This window comes from Centruroides sculpturatus, unplaced genomic scaffold, assembly GCF_000671375.1.
Source record: "Centruroides sculpturatus isolate CEXI.00-Female unplaced genomic scaffold, Cexi_2.0 scaffold2788, whole genome shotgun sequence".
Taxonomy (NCBI): domain Eukaryota; kingdom Metazoa; phylum Arthropoda; class Arachnida; order Scorpiones; family Buthidae; genus Centruroides; species Centruroides sculpturatus.
This window is the reverse complement of record NW_019386874.1, coordinates 549-18,406: the sequence shown is the minus strand read 5'-3', so window position 1 is coordinate 18,406 and position 17,858 is coordinate 549. Positions and strand designations below refer to the sequence as shown.

Sequence of the window (17,858 nt, the reverse complement as noted above, 5' to 3'; positions counted from 1 at the left end):
ATCTAAACGAACAAAAATAGGCATGACTTTCTGATTAAAGAAAACAGAGTCCAAAAGAATATTCTCCAAGTATGTACAACTTTATAAATGATCAAATATTCTCGCATTTAAAAAAAATCAGGTATGTTACTTTGCTTTAAAGTGCAAAATTCTTGAATAAAATATTGTAAATTTCTTGGAAAAACAAATCGTTTATGAAGAATGTTATTAAAATCAATTTTATGATTCGTTAAATAATATTTAAACGGAATTTTGAATTAATATCAATGGTTTGACAGTTGCATAGTTTGCATGCTTAATTTTTTTATTTTAATACATTATTTCCTGGAATGTCTAACTGAAAAATTTTAAGAAGAAATAAAATACAAAAAGTGCCATTAAATATATAAATAAAACAGTTTGCATCTTACAATTTAAGTCAGTCTATTAAATATAGAAAGTCACAACTTTAATGTATATAATGAAAGTTATTTTCTGGATTAGCTATCTTCATTTATAAAATCATAAATGCCGCTTGATTAAGCAGAAGTTATAGCTAATTATTTAATTTTCACATCATCAGTTGTGACTTTCTTTTACACTTAAAAAAAATTAGAATTGTGCCTCCATGCTGACAACCTTGCATTATAATGGGGGACTAGAGAATAAATTTCCTTCCACCTTCCAAACTTATCTGGTCAATTATAAAACATGGAGACTAAATATTGAAAAGTTTAGTTTATTTGTATTTATATATGGAAGTAAAGTTTGGTATTAAAATTTTTTGTTTTAAAAAAGTTAAACACCGATAATTTAATAATAAAACTACATGGGACTTTCCTTAAACTTTTTAGTAGATACAGTACTTCTTATACAATAGCAATATAAATATATCATATTAAATGAAAATTGGAAATATCAGAAACAAAAGGTTGCAAATTTTTTTTTGTAATTAATTTCTTTTAAGGAACCAATATGGTCAGGTCTTTCAGGAGTTATCACCTTTTCTCATTGTAACTTTGCAGCTTATTGTTTCAGTTATAAAAATAAAATGAATGAATGAAACTCAAGAAACAAAAACATCCTGTATTTTGCACGTTGTTTCAAACTTTTCTTAAAAACCAACAAAGAACATTATATATATATATATTATGCATGAACAGTAAGTTGTCGATAGAAGCCTTCTTGTTCCTTGTGAAGAAAATTAACATGAGAATAAACCACACTATCTATTACTATTTCCTTTGACAACAATTCCATCCTGAGTTTCCATACATCACAGTAACATAATGCAATAAACGAATTTATATATATTTCTGCCCCTGAATCATGATAAACCATTTTATGAAAAATTGGAATTTTATTTTAAATCTGTGCCTGATGAAACAATTTGTTGTGTGAAAGGAAAATATGACCTCTCTCTTCTATCGTCGATAAACAGCTAATAAATCACAGTGCAACACTGTCAATATTAATGTTTCTGAAAAATTTTGTTACATTTTCGTCCCCAAACATTTGAAACTCCAGAAATTTGAACAGGCAAGTCAACAGTTCTTTTCTACACTAAATGCATTGTATTATTCGTATAAATCGTCGTCGGCATCTTGGAAATTACTTCCGTGGCTGGGTCCATTTCCTGAACTACCGCCACTTCCTGCAGGTTGACCACTTGGAAATCTACGTTAAGACAGTTTTCTGGTGAATCATTAATTACTTAATCTCTAACTGTAAATGTAAGTTACTATTCGTACCTGAAACTTGTACCAAACCCTCTGCTCTGCTGTAATGTCTGTGCAAACATTTCATACTTGCGAATATCATTATCACTGACAGAACGACGTGCATATTTCATGGCTTCTTCAAAATGATCTTTGCGAATCTCTGGAACTGGATCACTTTCTTCGACATCCTACATAAAATAATTTAAACATTTAATTTTTTTATTGGCTTAAGATTTAAAAATATTCTATAACAATAATCACCATTGCTAAACCATCTACTCTTTGGGCACGTTCCTTTTCCCTTCGAATTTCTGCTTCAATAGATTCTCTGATTGCTAATTTGCAAGCACGTTGACAGACTTCAGTTAAATCAGCACCACTGAACCCTTGAGTTACCTTACTGATATATCCTAAGTCAACAGTCTGTAATAAAAGAAATATTAATTATTCAAGTTCCCAGCTCTTACTAAGAATACTTCAAACAGTAAACAAATATATATATACAGTAGAGCGTCGTTTATCCGAATCAATTGGGGACTGGGGTTGTTCGGATAACTTATTTTTCGGATAAATAATTATGTACGAAAAAATATATTAATTTATCCTGTGTTGAAATTTTTCTCCGTTGCGTGTCGCTTCGCGTTGAATTTTCATCGATGTTAAGCCTAACGAAGACTATTGTATTGTTAAAAATTATTTTTTTATTTTGTACAAACAAAATAAATATATTAAAAGATATAAAAACAATAAAAAAATTATACTTCAGGAGTTAATTTAGTATCAAAAACGTAAAATATTTGAGTAGCCCAAGACAGCCAAAGATTACAGCGCCACAGCACTGGCGAAAATTTAAATTTGTTGACTGGAATTCCTTCGGATAACAGACCTTCGGATAAACGACGCTCTACTGTATATATATATATAGTGTATATGTGTATAAAGAACCAGGTAGAAATATAATTTTTATTTGGTTCTATCAAACTAAAATTAATAGTAACTAACTCTTATACTGCTAACTTTTTATTGTTACACTGAATACCATAGAGTCAAGGCTGACCCCAATACTTTCTAAGAATATATTTATGTGATTTAATTTTATGGTTTAATTTCAACTTCCACTGAAAGTACAAAATGTTATGTTACATATTTATTTTTTTTAGTATACACAAACAGAAAAATAGCTATATATATAATAATAATTCTCTCTCATCATAATGACTACTTGATGGTACCACTTCAATTCACTGGAATTTTCCTGTCAAGAAGAGACTTACTTATTGACAGTTTCATTATTGTATTTTTGAGCACATTCAATACAAATCAACATTTGGGGCATGAAAAGTGCATACATTTAGAAAAATGACTTGAATGCTTCCTGTCTTCTGACCTAAGTCAAAGCAAGCATCAGCCATGTTTTCATCTACTCTGGTAATGCAGCCATTTTGGTAATTTTGTCTTACTTCCTCACCAGAGATTTTCCTATTTTCAAGAGAAATAACCAACCCCTAAATCTCTTTTTTCATTCCAAATTGGGTTCATGTATATCCATAATATAAAGTATTTAGAATAGTGATATTGAAAACGTTGAAAAAGATGTGGTTTCCTATTCGTCACAGTAAAAGATGCAATCATTTATCCTATCAGAGATGTTTATTTAGGTCATATTCATTTGGCACCAAATTGGATAACTCTTAATCTAATGGAAAGTCTAATTCACAATCTGTTGTTTGAAGAAGTGGGTGATGGATATGAAAGTGATGAATAAGACGTCTTGTACGATAATTATGAAGATAATACAGATGACAATGATAGTAAGATTGCTATAACAAAAGTGGAGCAGCAGTATAATTCCAGCAGTTTGTCAAATGACGATTCATCTGAGAGCAATTGGAAAATTCAGGAATAAGGAACAATCATTCCTGAAATTATTAACAAATATTTAACAAGTCCACACAAAGTCACCACATGTAATTCAAGAAAGAAACATTCAATCTTATCAAAATGAAAAAAAAATTAACTTTGGAGTCACAGTTGACATCATGGTAACATATGAATTTTAATGTAACTTGCAAAATAAAGCCTCTGGAAGAAAATCCTTCCTGGACAGGCTCAATTGAGAAAAAAATATGAAAGTTAGGGGGAGGGAAAATATATATTTTACAAAAATTTTGTAAGACTTGGAAATATGGAGTGGGGGGGTCACCATTGACCCCATGGTAGTACAGGGTTAATATTCATTTGTGTGTGTTAATTAATTTGTGAAGTTAGTTCATCATTCATACTTCTCCCTTAAAAATTAAGTGCATAAAAACTTTTTTTTTTCAGTGTCTTTAACAAATGTAAAAAAAAATTTTAACTTACATACTTAGTCTTTCATGAACCAATATACCCAAAGAATGATAAGTCTTTAATCATTTAAGATTAGATATAAATCATATTGAAAAGTTGACTAAGTATAGCATTTTACAATTAGGGGAGAAATAAACGAAGCTTGTCATTTTTAACAATTAGGCAAAAAATCTAGGATACTGTAAAGTTTCATTTTTATGAGGTACAATCAAAAAAGTAACCAGATTTGGTCTATGAAGATTTTAATACTTAGCTAATTTCAATCTGGTCACTACTGCCTTCAAAGTGGTCTTCCCTTACATTTATAAAGCAATCCCATGGCTTCTGTCAAGCCTCAAATGATCCTTAGAAATCAGTGAAGAATCTGTTACAATTCAAATTGGATCTCCTTGACAATATTGAAAATGCTGCACCTTGAGCTTCAATTTCATTTTGGAAAACAAAAAGAACTCACAAGGAACTAAATCCAGAGTAGAAGAATATCATGTTTTTCACAAACACAGTTGTTTTGAAAGCTGTGTGAGAGAAAGCATTGTTGTGATAAAGAATCTTTTGTGAAAATGTCCTCCACAATGCACATTCATTAACTGCAACCATTTCAGCACGTTCTTTGCCAGAAGAGGAAAAGATGCCCATTAATAAAATATTAAACTTCATACAAGTGTAAATATTTTTGTTTTTTAAAATTTCAAACAACCAGTAACCTTTCTTTACAGTTTATTTAAACAATATGATATGTAAGATATATACTGTGTTTCCCCAAAAATAAAACTGGTTTTATATTAATTTTTGTTCCAAAAGACAACAATACACCGTGAAGAACAAACAGTTTGTATTTACACAGAGAAATATTTATTTTTACAACTCAGAATTTGACTACAATGTTATATTAAGGTAAGCTACCTTAGATTTCTTTAGATAGTTTACCTGAAGATGATTTTGTAGTCAAATCCTAGATTGTGAAAATAAACATTTTTGTGTGCAAATACAAACAGTTTTCTGTTCTTTGTGATCAAATGTGCTCAATTTACAAGAGCTAAAATTAGTTGGTCTTATGTTATATGATTCTAGTGTTGTGCATGGATTTCTGGTGGTGTGTAATATTGTAACACAATGTAAGTTTACATAGTGATGAGTAGGTGAAAAGTCTAAAAGATACATTGTGAGCAGAACATTTATTTCTCATTGTAGGTATTACTGGTTTCTAGGAGTTGATTTTCCCACTTTTCCTGACCAACATTTCTTGGGATTCAGGAATGGAAAAAAAAAATTTCCTAGAATGGGCAGGAGAGAATTCCCACCCAGAAACCCCAAAGTTGGCTCAATGGGTGAGGCAACAAGGCAACTGCCGAAAGTGAGTAGGGAAAAAAAGTTCAAAAAAGAAATATATATATAAATAATAACCCAAATACCATAAATCTGCATTAAAATTGTTTATAAATACAATAAAACTTCTCTCAAGTCAAAGCTCCAAGAGAAATACTTAAGAGTTACAGACAATTCAAGTTAGAGATAACAGAGTGAAGAAGTTTTAATACAAAAAAGTTATTAAATTAAAACAGAAATTTAAACTATAGATTTTTAATAAAAAAATATATAAATACAGAAAATTTTAATAAAGTATCAATTTAATTTGGTGAGGAATACAAAAACTACATTATTCTAAATCTTTTTAAAATCTCAATTTTTTTCTTGTAAAGTCTGATGTATAAAAATTTAAAGTCACAAGTAATTACTCTTTTCAGAATTGCAATGATACAAAATACCCACTCAACAACCATTAATGCAGTATATTTCTTTATTCTATTGTTTTCAATCATTTTCAATGACCATCTTCAGGAAAAAAAAAACATTTTAAAAAGAACAAACACCTAACAGTTTTTTAGAATGTATTTGAAAGCTCATATCATCAATAACTAAAAACAATCTAATAAATAAATAAATCAACAAAATACATACAATAAAATAAATATTTAAATAAAAAAGAAACAATTGAAAATATTAGAAAAAAGTTAAATGGTTTTTGAGTTGGTACAAGTATTTTAAGAAAATATTTATGGACAAAATCAGGAATTTAATTCATCAAAAATTCTGAATATTCAAATTGTGTCAACCTATAAACTACTGTAGACCAATTAATAGATAACTTATTACATATAATATATCAAGAATGTAAATAATACTCCTATTCAATAAAAGAAGAAATAAAAACTTAAACAATTTTTAAATTTACAGAACAATAATATTGTACTTAAAAACCTAACATTTTGATAATGAAATAGAAATTTCAACAATTCACATCACTGAAAATTTACTTTAAAGCTAAGAACTCACTTTAGATACAGGTGATTTTCTGAGATTTGCTTTTAAGATGGACTGCCTTGACTTTTCATCTGGTAATGGTATATATATTAACTGATCCAATCTGCCAGGTCTAAGAATAGCAGGATCAATAATATCTGGTCTGTAAAAATATTCACACTGTTAAATTCACCCAACAATGAAATATATATATATATTAAATTCATAATGACTATAATACCTGTTAGTAGCTCCAATTATAAACACATTCTTTTTTGAACTCATACCATCCATCTCTGTTAGAATCTGATTGATAACTCTATCTGCAGCTCCACCTACACAAACAGATTCAATGATATGAATAGTTTAAAAAGATTGCCATTTTAACAATATTTTGAAATCTATTATTAATAATAAATGACTATTTTAATTACAAGTAAATAATTCAAAGACAAGTATTAAATAATATAAAAATGTTAATATTTAAATATTTATTTTGAATGAGAAAATATCCAAATCATTTCATAAAAACAAGACAAAGATCTAATTATATTATTTACTAAAGAAAAAATATGAATTAAATCTGGAATCACAAATTTAATTATGATTAAAACTTAGTTCAAGTATTTTTGATAAAACTAGTAACAAAAGAAAGCGAAATATCAAGTGCTAAAAGCATGGCTTAAATATTGATACTTGTGCTAAAATAAAGGTGCATCTTATATACCATAAAATATAGTAATTTGTACTTTATTACAGATTAAGTGCATTTTATCCAAGACAAAAGCAGTTAAAGCTGACATTATCCAAAAATAGATGGATGAAGTAAGAACCAAACTTAAAATTGGAGCTTTATCTGGATAATGTGATGTATCTAATGTTATCTGGATAATGCTGAATATGATGCTTTTTTATGAGCGTGAGCATTGTTATATGTTTATAATAAGCTTCTTTTAAAAGACACTTGTAAACTTCAAGATTACATTACACCAGAGTGCAACAGTGCTCTATAGTAAAGCTCTGCCACATGTTTAATGTTGAAGTGCCAACTTTGACCATTAATATCTCCATAATTTTGGATGAAACTTAAGTGTCCATGATGATTACTATGAACATCTTTCAATTTTGTATAAATTTGTTGGATCAGTTTGGACTTATGCAATCAGCATTTTGTCACCTACATTTACAGTGAGAGAGAATAGTGTCACCAAATTACAGAATACAATCTAAAAGGAGTTTGTGTATGTTTAATAGCTCATTTGAGAGCTGATTACTTCCTATTTGCCCTTTTGAAGGCATTTTTAAAATTCTGAGTATTTATAAAATAACCCCCTTTTAAAAATTTTTATATATTGATCAATCAACTATCACATGACTCAGATGAATATAAAATTATCATGAAAGCTATTGTTATGAAATTATTGATGACTGCAAAATCCTTTTAATCACAAAAACCTGGTTCTATCAGGTTGAAAAAGTAAAGCTTAGCAAAAACATTTAAATTAAGAACAGGTATCCCTCACACAACATGACTTCTAGTTTCACTCTAATGCAATTTTGGAAATCCTCAATACAAAATTTCACAATTTTTAAGTGTAAACTTTGTTATTCAATATATTTTTTTAAATCCAAGTAAAGTACACACGTTTCAAATTTGTCCATGAATTTTAGAATATTGAAATGTTCAAATTATTTTGTGCTTTTTGTCAGATTTACTTTAATGAAAATTGATAGTGCAATTTTTTCCTTCCTTGTCCTATCTTTCCTATAAACCAGGTGTCATTGTCATTGCTTTCAGACTTTAGCCCTTAAGACTGTCACTGTTTTCTTTTTATAGATTAATCTTTGTATTTAGTAAAGTTTATTTAAGCATTTTTAGGTAAGCATTATTAAACTTTTTTAAACTGCGGGTAAGCATTCATTCATAAAATGACAAACAAAATACAGCGGTAGCTCTGTTTTCTAACACACATTCTAAGATAAAGTCACTCAGTACTCAACTGAACAAACACAACTCTGTAGAATAAATTTTCAATTAATATTTTTATTTTGTCATCAATAAAAATTTATGGTAAAAATAAAACACATGAAAATGTTGCTGATACTTCTGATCAAGATCAACAAAATAGCTGAGATGACAACAATACTTTGTAAAAAGAAAATGCCCTAGTTTAACTAAAATTAATGTTAACATGTCATACAGTACTTTTAATTGCAATTGTTAATTAATTATTGATTGGAAATAAATTACCAATTGCTTTAATAAACATATTTCTCTCAGTAACAAAAAAGGAATAGTATACTTTTGCTAACTTTTTTCACTAGTTCTATATTTTACAAAGAGAAAATTATTTGTAATCAAGGATTGTTACAACTAAAGCTACTGANGGTAAGCATTCATTCATAAAATGACAAACAAAATACAGCGGTAGCTCTGTTTTCTAACACACATTCTAAGATAAAGTCACTCAGTACTCAACTGAACAAACACAACTCTGTAGAATAAATTTTCAATTAATATTTTTATTTTGTCATCAATAAAAATTTATGGTAAAAATAAAACACATGAAAATGTTGCTGATACTTCTGATCAAGATCAACAAAATAGCTGAGATGACAACAATACTTTGTAAAAAGAAAATGCCCTAGTTTAACTAAAATTAATGTTAACATGTCATACAGTACTTTTAATTGCAATTGTTAATTAATTATTGATTGGAAATAAATTACCAATTGCTTTAATAAACATATTTCTCTCAGTAACAAAAAAGGAATAGTATACTTTTGCTAACTTTTTTCACTAGTTCTATATTTTACAAAGAGAAAATTATTTGTAATCAAGGATTGTTACAACTAAAGCTACTGATAAAGCTAGTATTAACTAGCTAATGCTAACTTTATCCAAGTTACAAGTGAATAAAGCTGATATTATCAAAAAATGGTTAGATGAAGTAAGAACCATCTTAAGTTGAAAAATATGAATAAATGAAATGAAATCAAATCAAATTAAATGTATTTTTATTAATAAAAAAAATATAATCACAAATAAGATTTAAATCTAGTTATATTGCATTCGAGTTTTGAAATATCTGAACTTTATCAATAATTTTTTCACTATCAGTGATACTTCTAACAGCAGCTTTTAATTTTCAGCGGATGAATGACAATTTTTACTTTCAGTTAAGAATTATTCAAAATTTGTTTTGTATTAAAACCTTAAAGCTCAATTATAAATTTAAAAAGTATTGTACCTGCATCACCAACATTTCCACCTCTAGCTTTAGCAATAGAATCTAACTCATCAAAGAATAACACACAAGGAGCAGCAGCTCTTGCCTGTAAATTGAATATGCAACATATAATGGTTTACTTTTAAAATAAATCATTCATGTAAAAATATTTATACAAATTCTATGTACATACCTTATCAAAAACATCTCTAACATTTGCTTCAGATTCACCAAACCACATAGTAAGTAACTCTGGTCCTTTAATAGAAATAAAATTTGCCTGACATTCATTAGCTATGGCTTTTGCCAGAAGTGTTTTACCACATCCTGGAGGACCATAAAACAATACTCCCCGAGAAGGTGTCATTCCAAATTTTAAGAATTTGTCAGGATATTCAACTGGATACTAAAATAAAATTTAAAATATATTTTAAAAACAATAACATTATATTATTATTTTTAATATATATTTTTACCTGTATCATTTCTTGTAATTCCTTCTTTACATTTTCCAATCCACCAATATCATCCCAAGTGACATTAGGCACTTCCACTACAGTTTCTCTTAAAGCACTTGGACTACTCTTTCCAAGTGCCCACTAAAATAAATTGTGTTATTAATAAGCAATGAACAATCATTTTCATTCAATTTATAAATCAAATTAGAAGACATTTCTGAAATCATTAAACTACTGAAAACTCACCCTGAAATTATCCATTGTTACAGCCAAAGAACTAAGAACTTCTGTTTCAATTTGATCATCTTCCAAATCAATCAAGTCCATTTTTTCTCTAATCTGTTGTAAAGCAGCTTCAGAACAAAGAGCAGCTAGATCAGAACCAACAAATCCATGTGTTTCAGCTGCAATCTGTAGAAATATATGTAAACTTTAATATAAAAATTAATTATAGATATGTTTAAATATTTAGACATTTGTGATGATCTAATATTAGAAGTAAATACTTAAATAATAAATTTATTATTCCTCTATGAAAAATACTAAAACTAAAAAATTATTTTACTTTTTCGAGATCTACATCAACAGCCAATTTCATATTTTTAGTGTGTATACGAAGAATTTCAAGTCTTCCTGTTACGTCTGGAATACCTATGTCCACTTCACGATCAAATCTTCCTAAATATTTTATATAGAGATGGATTAAAATACATATATTATTATTAATAAAAATAAAGTTTAAAATTAACTAACCAAATCTTCGTAATGCTGGATCAATACTGTTTGGTCTGTTAGTTGCAGCCATTACAATGACATGGGATCTCTGCTTAAGTCCATCCATTAATGTTAATAACTGAGACACAATACGTCGCTCAACTTCACCATGTGTCTGAAATTATAAAAAAGTTCAGTTCTAGATATTTAACTTTATTTAATAATTAGTTGATTTAAAACAGCATTTAAATTCTAATTTTCTTTAAACAAAAACAAACAATTTTACTTAATTTTTATTCTAAAATTACTTAAATTATTTATAAAATGTTAAATATAATACTATATACAGTATTGAAAATATCATTATATCATAGCTATATTCAAATACAAATGCATCAATAAATTTGGTGTTTTTATTCATGTAAGGCAGGAATGGTATACCTTTTTTTGAGTCATTATTTATTTTAAAAAATTGTGTAAGCCAAAGCTTTACAGCTACAACTACTATTTTTAAACAAATGAAGTAAACCTAAACCTACTTTAACTAAAATAAGTTCAGACTGGCTGAAAAATGTTATCAATTTAATACACCTAAGTATCAATGAAGACTAAACGTAGTTGAAAACAAAAAAAATCACATCTAAAATAGTACAGTAGAAGCCGTTCTTCAGGTTAAGCCTTAATCATCTCCCTCTCTCCGTGGGAATTTCCAAAAATCCCTTCTTAGTGTGCATTTTCATGACACCCTAACTGTGTACAAAATTTCACCTCTAGGTTCAGCAGTTTGCTCTGGGCAATGATGAATCAGTCAATCACTCACTCAGGACAAGTAATTTTATATATTTAGATTTGATTTTCAAAGCCTGGCAAAGTACTTAAAAAAACTGAAAATTACTTATTGCATCGTTAACATTATTTGCAAGTTAACTTGCATAGAAAAAAAATTGCATATGAATAGTGTATAAAATTTAACAGATACAGGATAACAAAGTTGCTGTAGACATTCCTAAATCTTAGAAATCAGCATTATAAAATTTATCTATATTCTTTCATATGAATAAATACCTTTTCTCTTTTAGGGGCAATTGCATCTAATTCATCAATAAAGATTATTGAAGGTGAATTTTTTTCTGCTTCTTCAAAAGCTTTTCTTAAGTTACTTTCTGATTCTCCAGCCAATTTACTCATTATTTCAGGACCTATTAAGACAATAAATATGTAATATAAAAACAAAGTTATATAGTAGGAGTGACAATAGTCAATATGAAGCAAGGGTTTTCATAGAAATTGCATGATTTATTGTAAGATTAACTTGTGATTAGGAGATTGATTAAAGAAATATACCATTTATTAAAAAGAAAAATGCTCCCGTTTCATTAGCAACTGCTCTAGCAATCAGCGTTTTTCCAGTTCCTGGAGGTCCATACAATAATATACCACGAGGTGGCTATAAAACAATTATTTTTTAAATGTATTATAATAAAATATTTTCATGAATTTTTTAACAAAAATTAAAATAAAGTAAATATATTTAGTATTATGTTAGCATTATGCTTATACTTAATTTTAAAAAAAACATGCTTTAAAAGCATATTGCTTTTCTTCTCAAGATTGTATATTCTTACTTTTACTCCAATTGCTTTAAACAAACTTGGATGCCGTAAAGGAAGCTCAACCATTTCTTTTATTTGTGCTAATTGTTTCCGACAACCACCTATATCATCATAACCAACAGCATTTAATGATTCCTCTTCTTCCTACAAATGAAAATAGTTTTCATAATTTGTAGAGAGAAAATTAAGAATTTGAGAACTATTGACTTCAAATTACATTCAATTCAACATACTTATTATTCTGTATTAATGCTAAAAAATATGTAATGTTTCCTAAAACATATCTGAAAGATTTTGTATAATTGCAGAGAATTACTATATGCAATACACAATTCCTTATATAAGAAATTTTCTTATCAAATAATTCATATAAACAGTTTGTCAAGGTGATACTAAATTGAATTAATAAGTAAATTATATTAGGAATAAAAGATTTCTAAATTTTCCCAAACAGCTTTATTAGCTTTTAAAAACAAATCTTTGTTTCACTAACTTATCCACAAATAAAAGGATTTAAAAGTTTGTAAGTATATCATAATAATTCAAAGGTAGTAAGAAACTAACAGATTTGATAAAGTTTTTAGTAGTATTTTTTTTAAACTTATATTCCTAAAAAATTACATAAAATAATAAGTATTTAGTAATTTATTATACCTCTCGTTTGATAGGTTCCCCTTCACAATGAATAACAGTATCAGGAGCAACAATGCAGTAAGGACTAGGATCTGTCTCCACAACTTTAAATTCAACTGCCCGCATTCCACCTCTAACCACAAATAAATCTCCTCTATGAATTGGACGGTAGGCTTCCAAAAAGTATGGTTTCAAAAACACATCAAATAAACTCCTAAAAAAGAATATTAATATAAAATTACTGCTATTTAACTGTGAAAATTTGATAAAATTTTAAATACTTACCCTGTTAAGCCTTCAACAGTATCATCTATAGGAAGCACATGAATTCTTTTTCCATACTTTACATCCGGACATGCATGAATACTAAAAGAAAAACAAATCAATGAGCTAATCATAACTAATCATAAATGAAAATTTAAACATTTTAAAAATTATTAACTAATCATAAATGAAAATTTAAACATTTTAAAAATTATTACTTTGAATAATTTTGTTTTACCTTACAATATCACCTAATCTAACCCTCAAATTATTTCTTATACAACGATTCATGCGTATTTTTTCATTAGGGCACGTCTCATCAGACAACACAATGCATACAGTTTCTCTTCTCTTTTTTCCTTTCAACATTACAGAGTCACCCCGGAAAAGTTGAAGTTCATCCATCTTCATCTGAGTTATTAAAAATAAAATACAAGATTAAATATATAATAATAATAAAAGTTCAAACTTTAAATACACACAACACTTACAATTCAATCATGTCTGAACTTTTTTAAAATTATCAAAGTTTTTTTTTAAATTCTGTAGAATGTGAAATATCTGATATGAAAAATTCATAAAAATATTTTTGAATTCTTGTATTGAGCTATTAGTTGCTGATTCTCTAAAACACGAAAGAAAAAAAAACAAAACACCAATCCACAAGATCTACATTACATTGAGAGTTAAAAGGAGGTATCAATATCAATGTTAAAAATTCACTTTGGTTTTATAATTTTTAAAAATGACTATGTTGTTTAATATATTTTAAAATAAACATTTTACTAATCAATTCATATTTGTGATTTTGCATAACTAGGATAAAGAAACTGCACAAAACCAAAAATTATTTACTACAGATAATGAAAGCTATTCATTCAAAAACTAGCATTCTAATCAGATTAATTTGAAGAATACATTAAGTAAATTTTATATATATATATAATTTGTACATAAATATTTATATTTATATTCTATAGAAATGTCAATATATGCTAAACAATTCTAATATAAATATTAATGAATTAATAAGTAAAATGATTCATTATTATGAAAATATTTTTATTGTCTTCAAAATTTTGATGATAATTGACAAAAATCTTCCCAAAATTTTTTTGTACAAAGCAGACTGAGTAAATTATGTTAGAAGTGCTGTTAAAGAAAAATAACAGCATATAAAGTTGAGACTAATAATATTGAAGGAGTATACAGTAATATAGCTCTGTACATCCTTGCCAGATGTTATTTGCATCCACCATGGAATATACAAAATAATATTGCCCATAGATTCTGAGGCAGTTTGATAATGATTTTTGACACTGAAGGAATTGCACTTACAAGTTAGTGAGATCCATCACAGTATGTATCACAATAAGAATTGTGCATGTTGCTACAAAAAGCTTGAGTTCAAAAGTCTACAGTACTTGACTCATCGTCTGTTTGTTGGCCTTTCTTGAACTTTGAACCCACTTGCAAGCTTTCTGCATAGTATGCACAACTCCGTATAGTGAATACATCCTGCAAGGATCTCACTAGATCTAATGCCTTTGGCTGTCAAAAATCAAATAACAATTTACTGTTTAATTTTGGTGCAGTTTGATATGGGAAATACCATTTTGTAAACCACACAGGGAATGCAAATGTCATCTAGTAGGGACCACTATTAATGTAGAGTATATTATAATAATAACTCTTTCAAAACTAGAAATTTCCCCATCAAGCATGATTGAATACTTTTTATCAGAAAGTAAAAGATTGAAAAACTGAGAAGAGTGGAGATTTCAAGAAATTCAAGAAGAGTTGCTATTTCTACAAATTAAGTAGTTTATATTCTAGCTTGGCATTGTGATGCTGTTTCTGCAGCCTTTGACAAAGCCATTCTTATTTGATGTTGCTGAAGTCGAACTTCATGGCCTTCAGGGGTCTCAGTTGTTCTTATTCATTTAGATCTAGAATTTACCAGACCAATTTTACTCTTACGCTTTTCCCTAGGCATTTTTTTTTTTGACAAATAGAGTCTTTTTAAATCCACATTGATAAAACAAAGATAAATTGTATGTATGTTAATTAGATGAGCAATAACACTTTCTAAATAATGGGTGTGTTAGATTGTTACTTCCGAACAAATAATAGAATGTCGCATGGTCATTATAAAATATTTTTTAAAAAAATTTGTTATAGAAGTGACACAATGCAGCTATTTTCTTTTAAAGTTTAAATTTATGAAGTAAGTTTAAAATATGCCATTTGCCAAAATATTTAAAAATGCAAATTAAGGGAAATTTCCTCATCAAGCATAAATGTCATGTGGTCACTGACATTACTGCAATGTAAGTGCAATTACCAATCCAAAATCTATAAAACGTTTATTCTATAGTAATACTTCCATAAAGTAAGTAGTCTATATACTTTTCGTCAGAACATAAAATGAATATAACCAAAATTTCATCTGGATTGGACAAAAATTGCAGGAGTTATAGGGAATTCATACATAGACAATAGTTTTTATATTAGTAATTATTAGCCTCAACCTTGTATGCCACATGATTTTTCTTTAATAGCACTACTAATCTTATTTATTGAATCTGCCTTGTATTTATCAAATTCTGAAAATACCAAAAGACTTGTATTTTAACCATTGTTATAACAAATTGTAACAATTCATCTTACCTGTGACAGAGCCACAACTGAATTGTCATCATTTAATGCTTCTTCTACAATTAAACGATTTGGTTTTTCTTTAGTTTTTAAGATTGCAGTAGCCAAATCTTCTGAACTGTAAAAAAAAAACAAAAAAATTATGATTAAAAGATTTTAATAACTATTATGAAAATTTAAATTTTTTATATTAATATATAGACAAATTTGTACAGTCACATAATTTAATCTAAGGAAAAGCTAAATCTAGTTTCCTCAATTAGCATAAAATTAGATGTCAACATAACATTAATTTTATGCTAATTAAGAAAATATTAAATTTTTTCCATAATCAAAGCAAAATTTGATATCAAAATAAAAAATTATAAGTGGATGGGTCTTATTTAGCTTGCTATTTTGAATAACCTAGTTTCTAATTTGCATCTTCAGGAAGGTTTTGAAATATCTCTAATGAATAGTCTGATGATGATAAATAATATCACAAATAATAAATAGACTCACATATAGTCTGACTCAAATTCATCAGAACCTAACTCATAACTACTGTGGCTATAGTCAAACTCAACCATTGAATAATCAATGAAAATTTTGTATTTCTGCCATAAAAATTAATAATCTGTTCACATATTAAAAGCAAAATGTTCAGTCATCACCACACACAAATAACATAAATTTAAAAATTGATTTACAATTGAAAATTTCAAAACAACTTTAAAAAATGTTTTAATTTTCATTTTATTTTATTTTTTATTTTGGTTTTGATGTAAAGGCCTAAATTTTAATTATTATTTTTAGTTTTAATTAATTTTTAGGTTTAATTTATTTAGTATTAACTTAGTTTTTATAATTATTGACAAGACTATGTCTTGTTTATAAAACCATGCTGCTGTCAACGGCTGGACTCCTTAGAGGTATGAAGGAGTACTGTCAAGAGTTGCAATTTGAATAGAGTATTTGGTGCCCAAATCATGTGCACATAAAAAAAAAAAAAAGAGACAGACTTGTAGGTACTCAGGGGACCGAGAACCAAGTAAAATAAAATACAAAATGGTGACACTCTTTCTACAAACAGGTAGCTAGTGTGAGATTTGCACGAGTTGCTCATTGAGAAGTTGGATATGCAAACATTGTGCATTTTTGAAACTAGATGGCACTAGTTGTTATATTTTTTTAATTAATTGCAATTCTCTTTTCTATTGCAACATGACTATAGAAATTGTTTTAGCACTGTTTTGCACAAAAGATAATCAAACTTAAATGAGTTAACATTAATTGAACTATTGTGCTACCTAGTTTTATCCTAAAACTTGATCCTCTGTTATCAGAACTAGAGATATTTAATGTTATTTTTAAAAAATCTAAAAAATTACATAAATTTGGAATTCCTGGTTACTTTAATTATATCATTAAAATCATAACTCTTTCAATATAGTAGACTGAAGAAAAGGGGAGAGAAAATGACTAATCTGAAAAGTTTATTATATTTTGAAGAAATAAATCTTAGCTCCTCCTCAGTAATAACATTTTAGCTTCACATTACTTTTCCATTTCCAATAGATTAATTATTTTTATTGTGAGAGTCGAACTTAGTGGAATAAATTTTTTAAATATTTTTTGTTGAGAAAGGAAAAGTTTATTCAAACCGACATTTAAAAAGATCATTAAATTATTTTCCCACGGACTTATTTCCTGGTTGAGGATGATACATTGAATGTGTCACCTGGAGTCTACAAAGGGAAGAAAGAAAACAACTATTGATCAGTGGTGAAAAAAACAGTCCTAATGGGGCAGTGGAAAAAACCCAACGATACCCCCTTTGTGGAAGGGAGGGGTCAATGCGTCGGGGACGGTCTCCAGAGTTGGGCGAACTATAGGATTACATGTGTGGATTAGCCGCTGCTGGTGACTTCTCTAGTCACTGCCGTGCAGGAAGACCAG

The 17,858-nt window shown here is 27.9% G+C and overlaps 1 protein-coding gene across 1 annotated transcript; it reads right to left on the bottom strand.

Annotated features, from left to right (window-relative positions):
• Positions 1-1,045: 1,045 nt before the first annotated feature.
• On the bottom strand, positions 1,046-16,040 carry LOC111615877 (transitional endoplasmic reticulum ATPase-like). The gene is made up of 18 exons (XM_023357319.1): positions 15,933-16,040; positions 13,501-13,673; positions 13,284-13,364; positions 13,020-13,212; positions 12,378-12,509; positions 12,097-12,199; positions 11,818-11,951; positions 10,792-10,927; positions 10,604-10,716; positions 10,285-10,449; positions 10,057-10,179; positions 9,774-9,986; positions 9,602-9,686; positions 6,592-6,685; positions 6,384-6,513; positions 1,962-2,123; positions 1,731-1,888; positions 1,046-1,656 (listed from the first exon to the last, which is right to left on the bottom strand). The coding sequence occupies exons 2-18, from the start codon at positions 13,671-13,673 to the stop codon at positions 1,557-1,559; spliced, it is 2,295 nt and encodes a 764-aa protein (XP_023213087.1). The 5' UTR covers positions 15,933-16,040; the 3' UTR covers positions 1,046-1,556.
• Between the last annotated feature and the right edge of the window lie 1,818 nt (positions 16,041-17,858).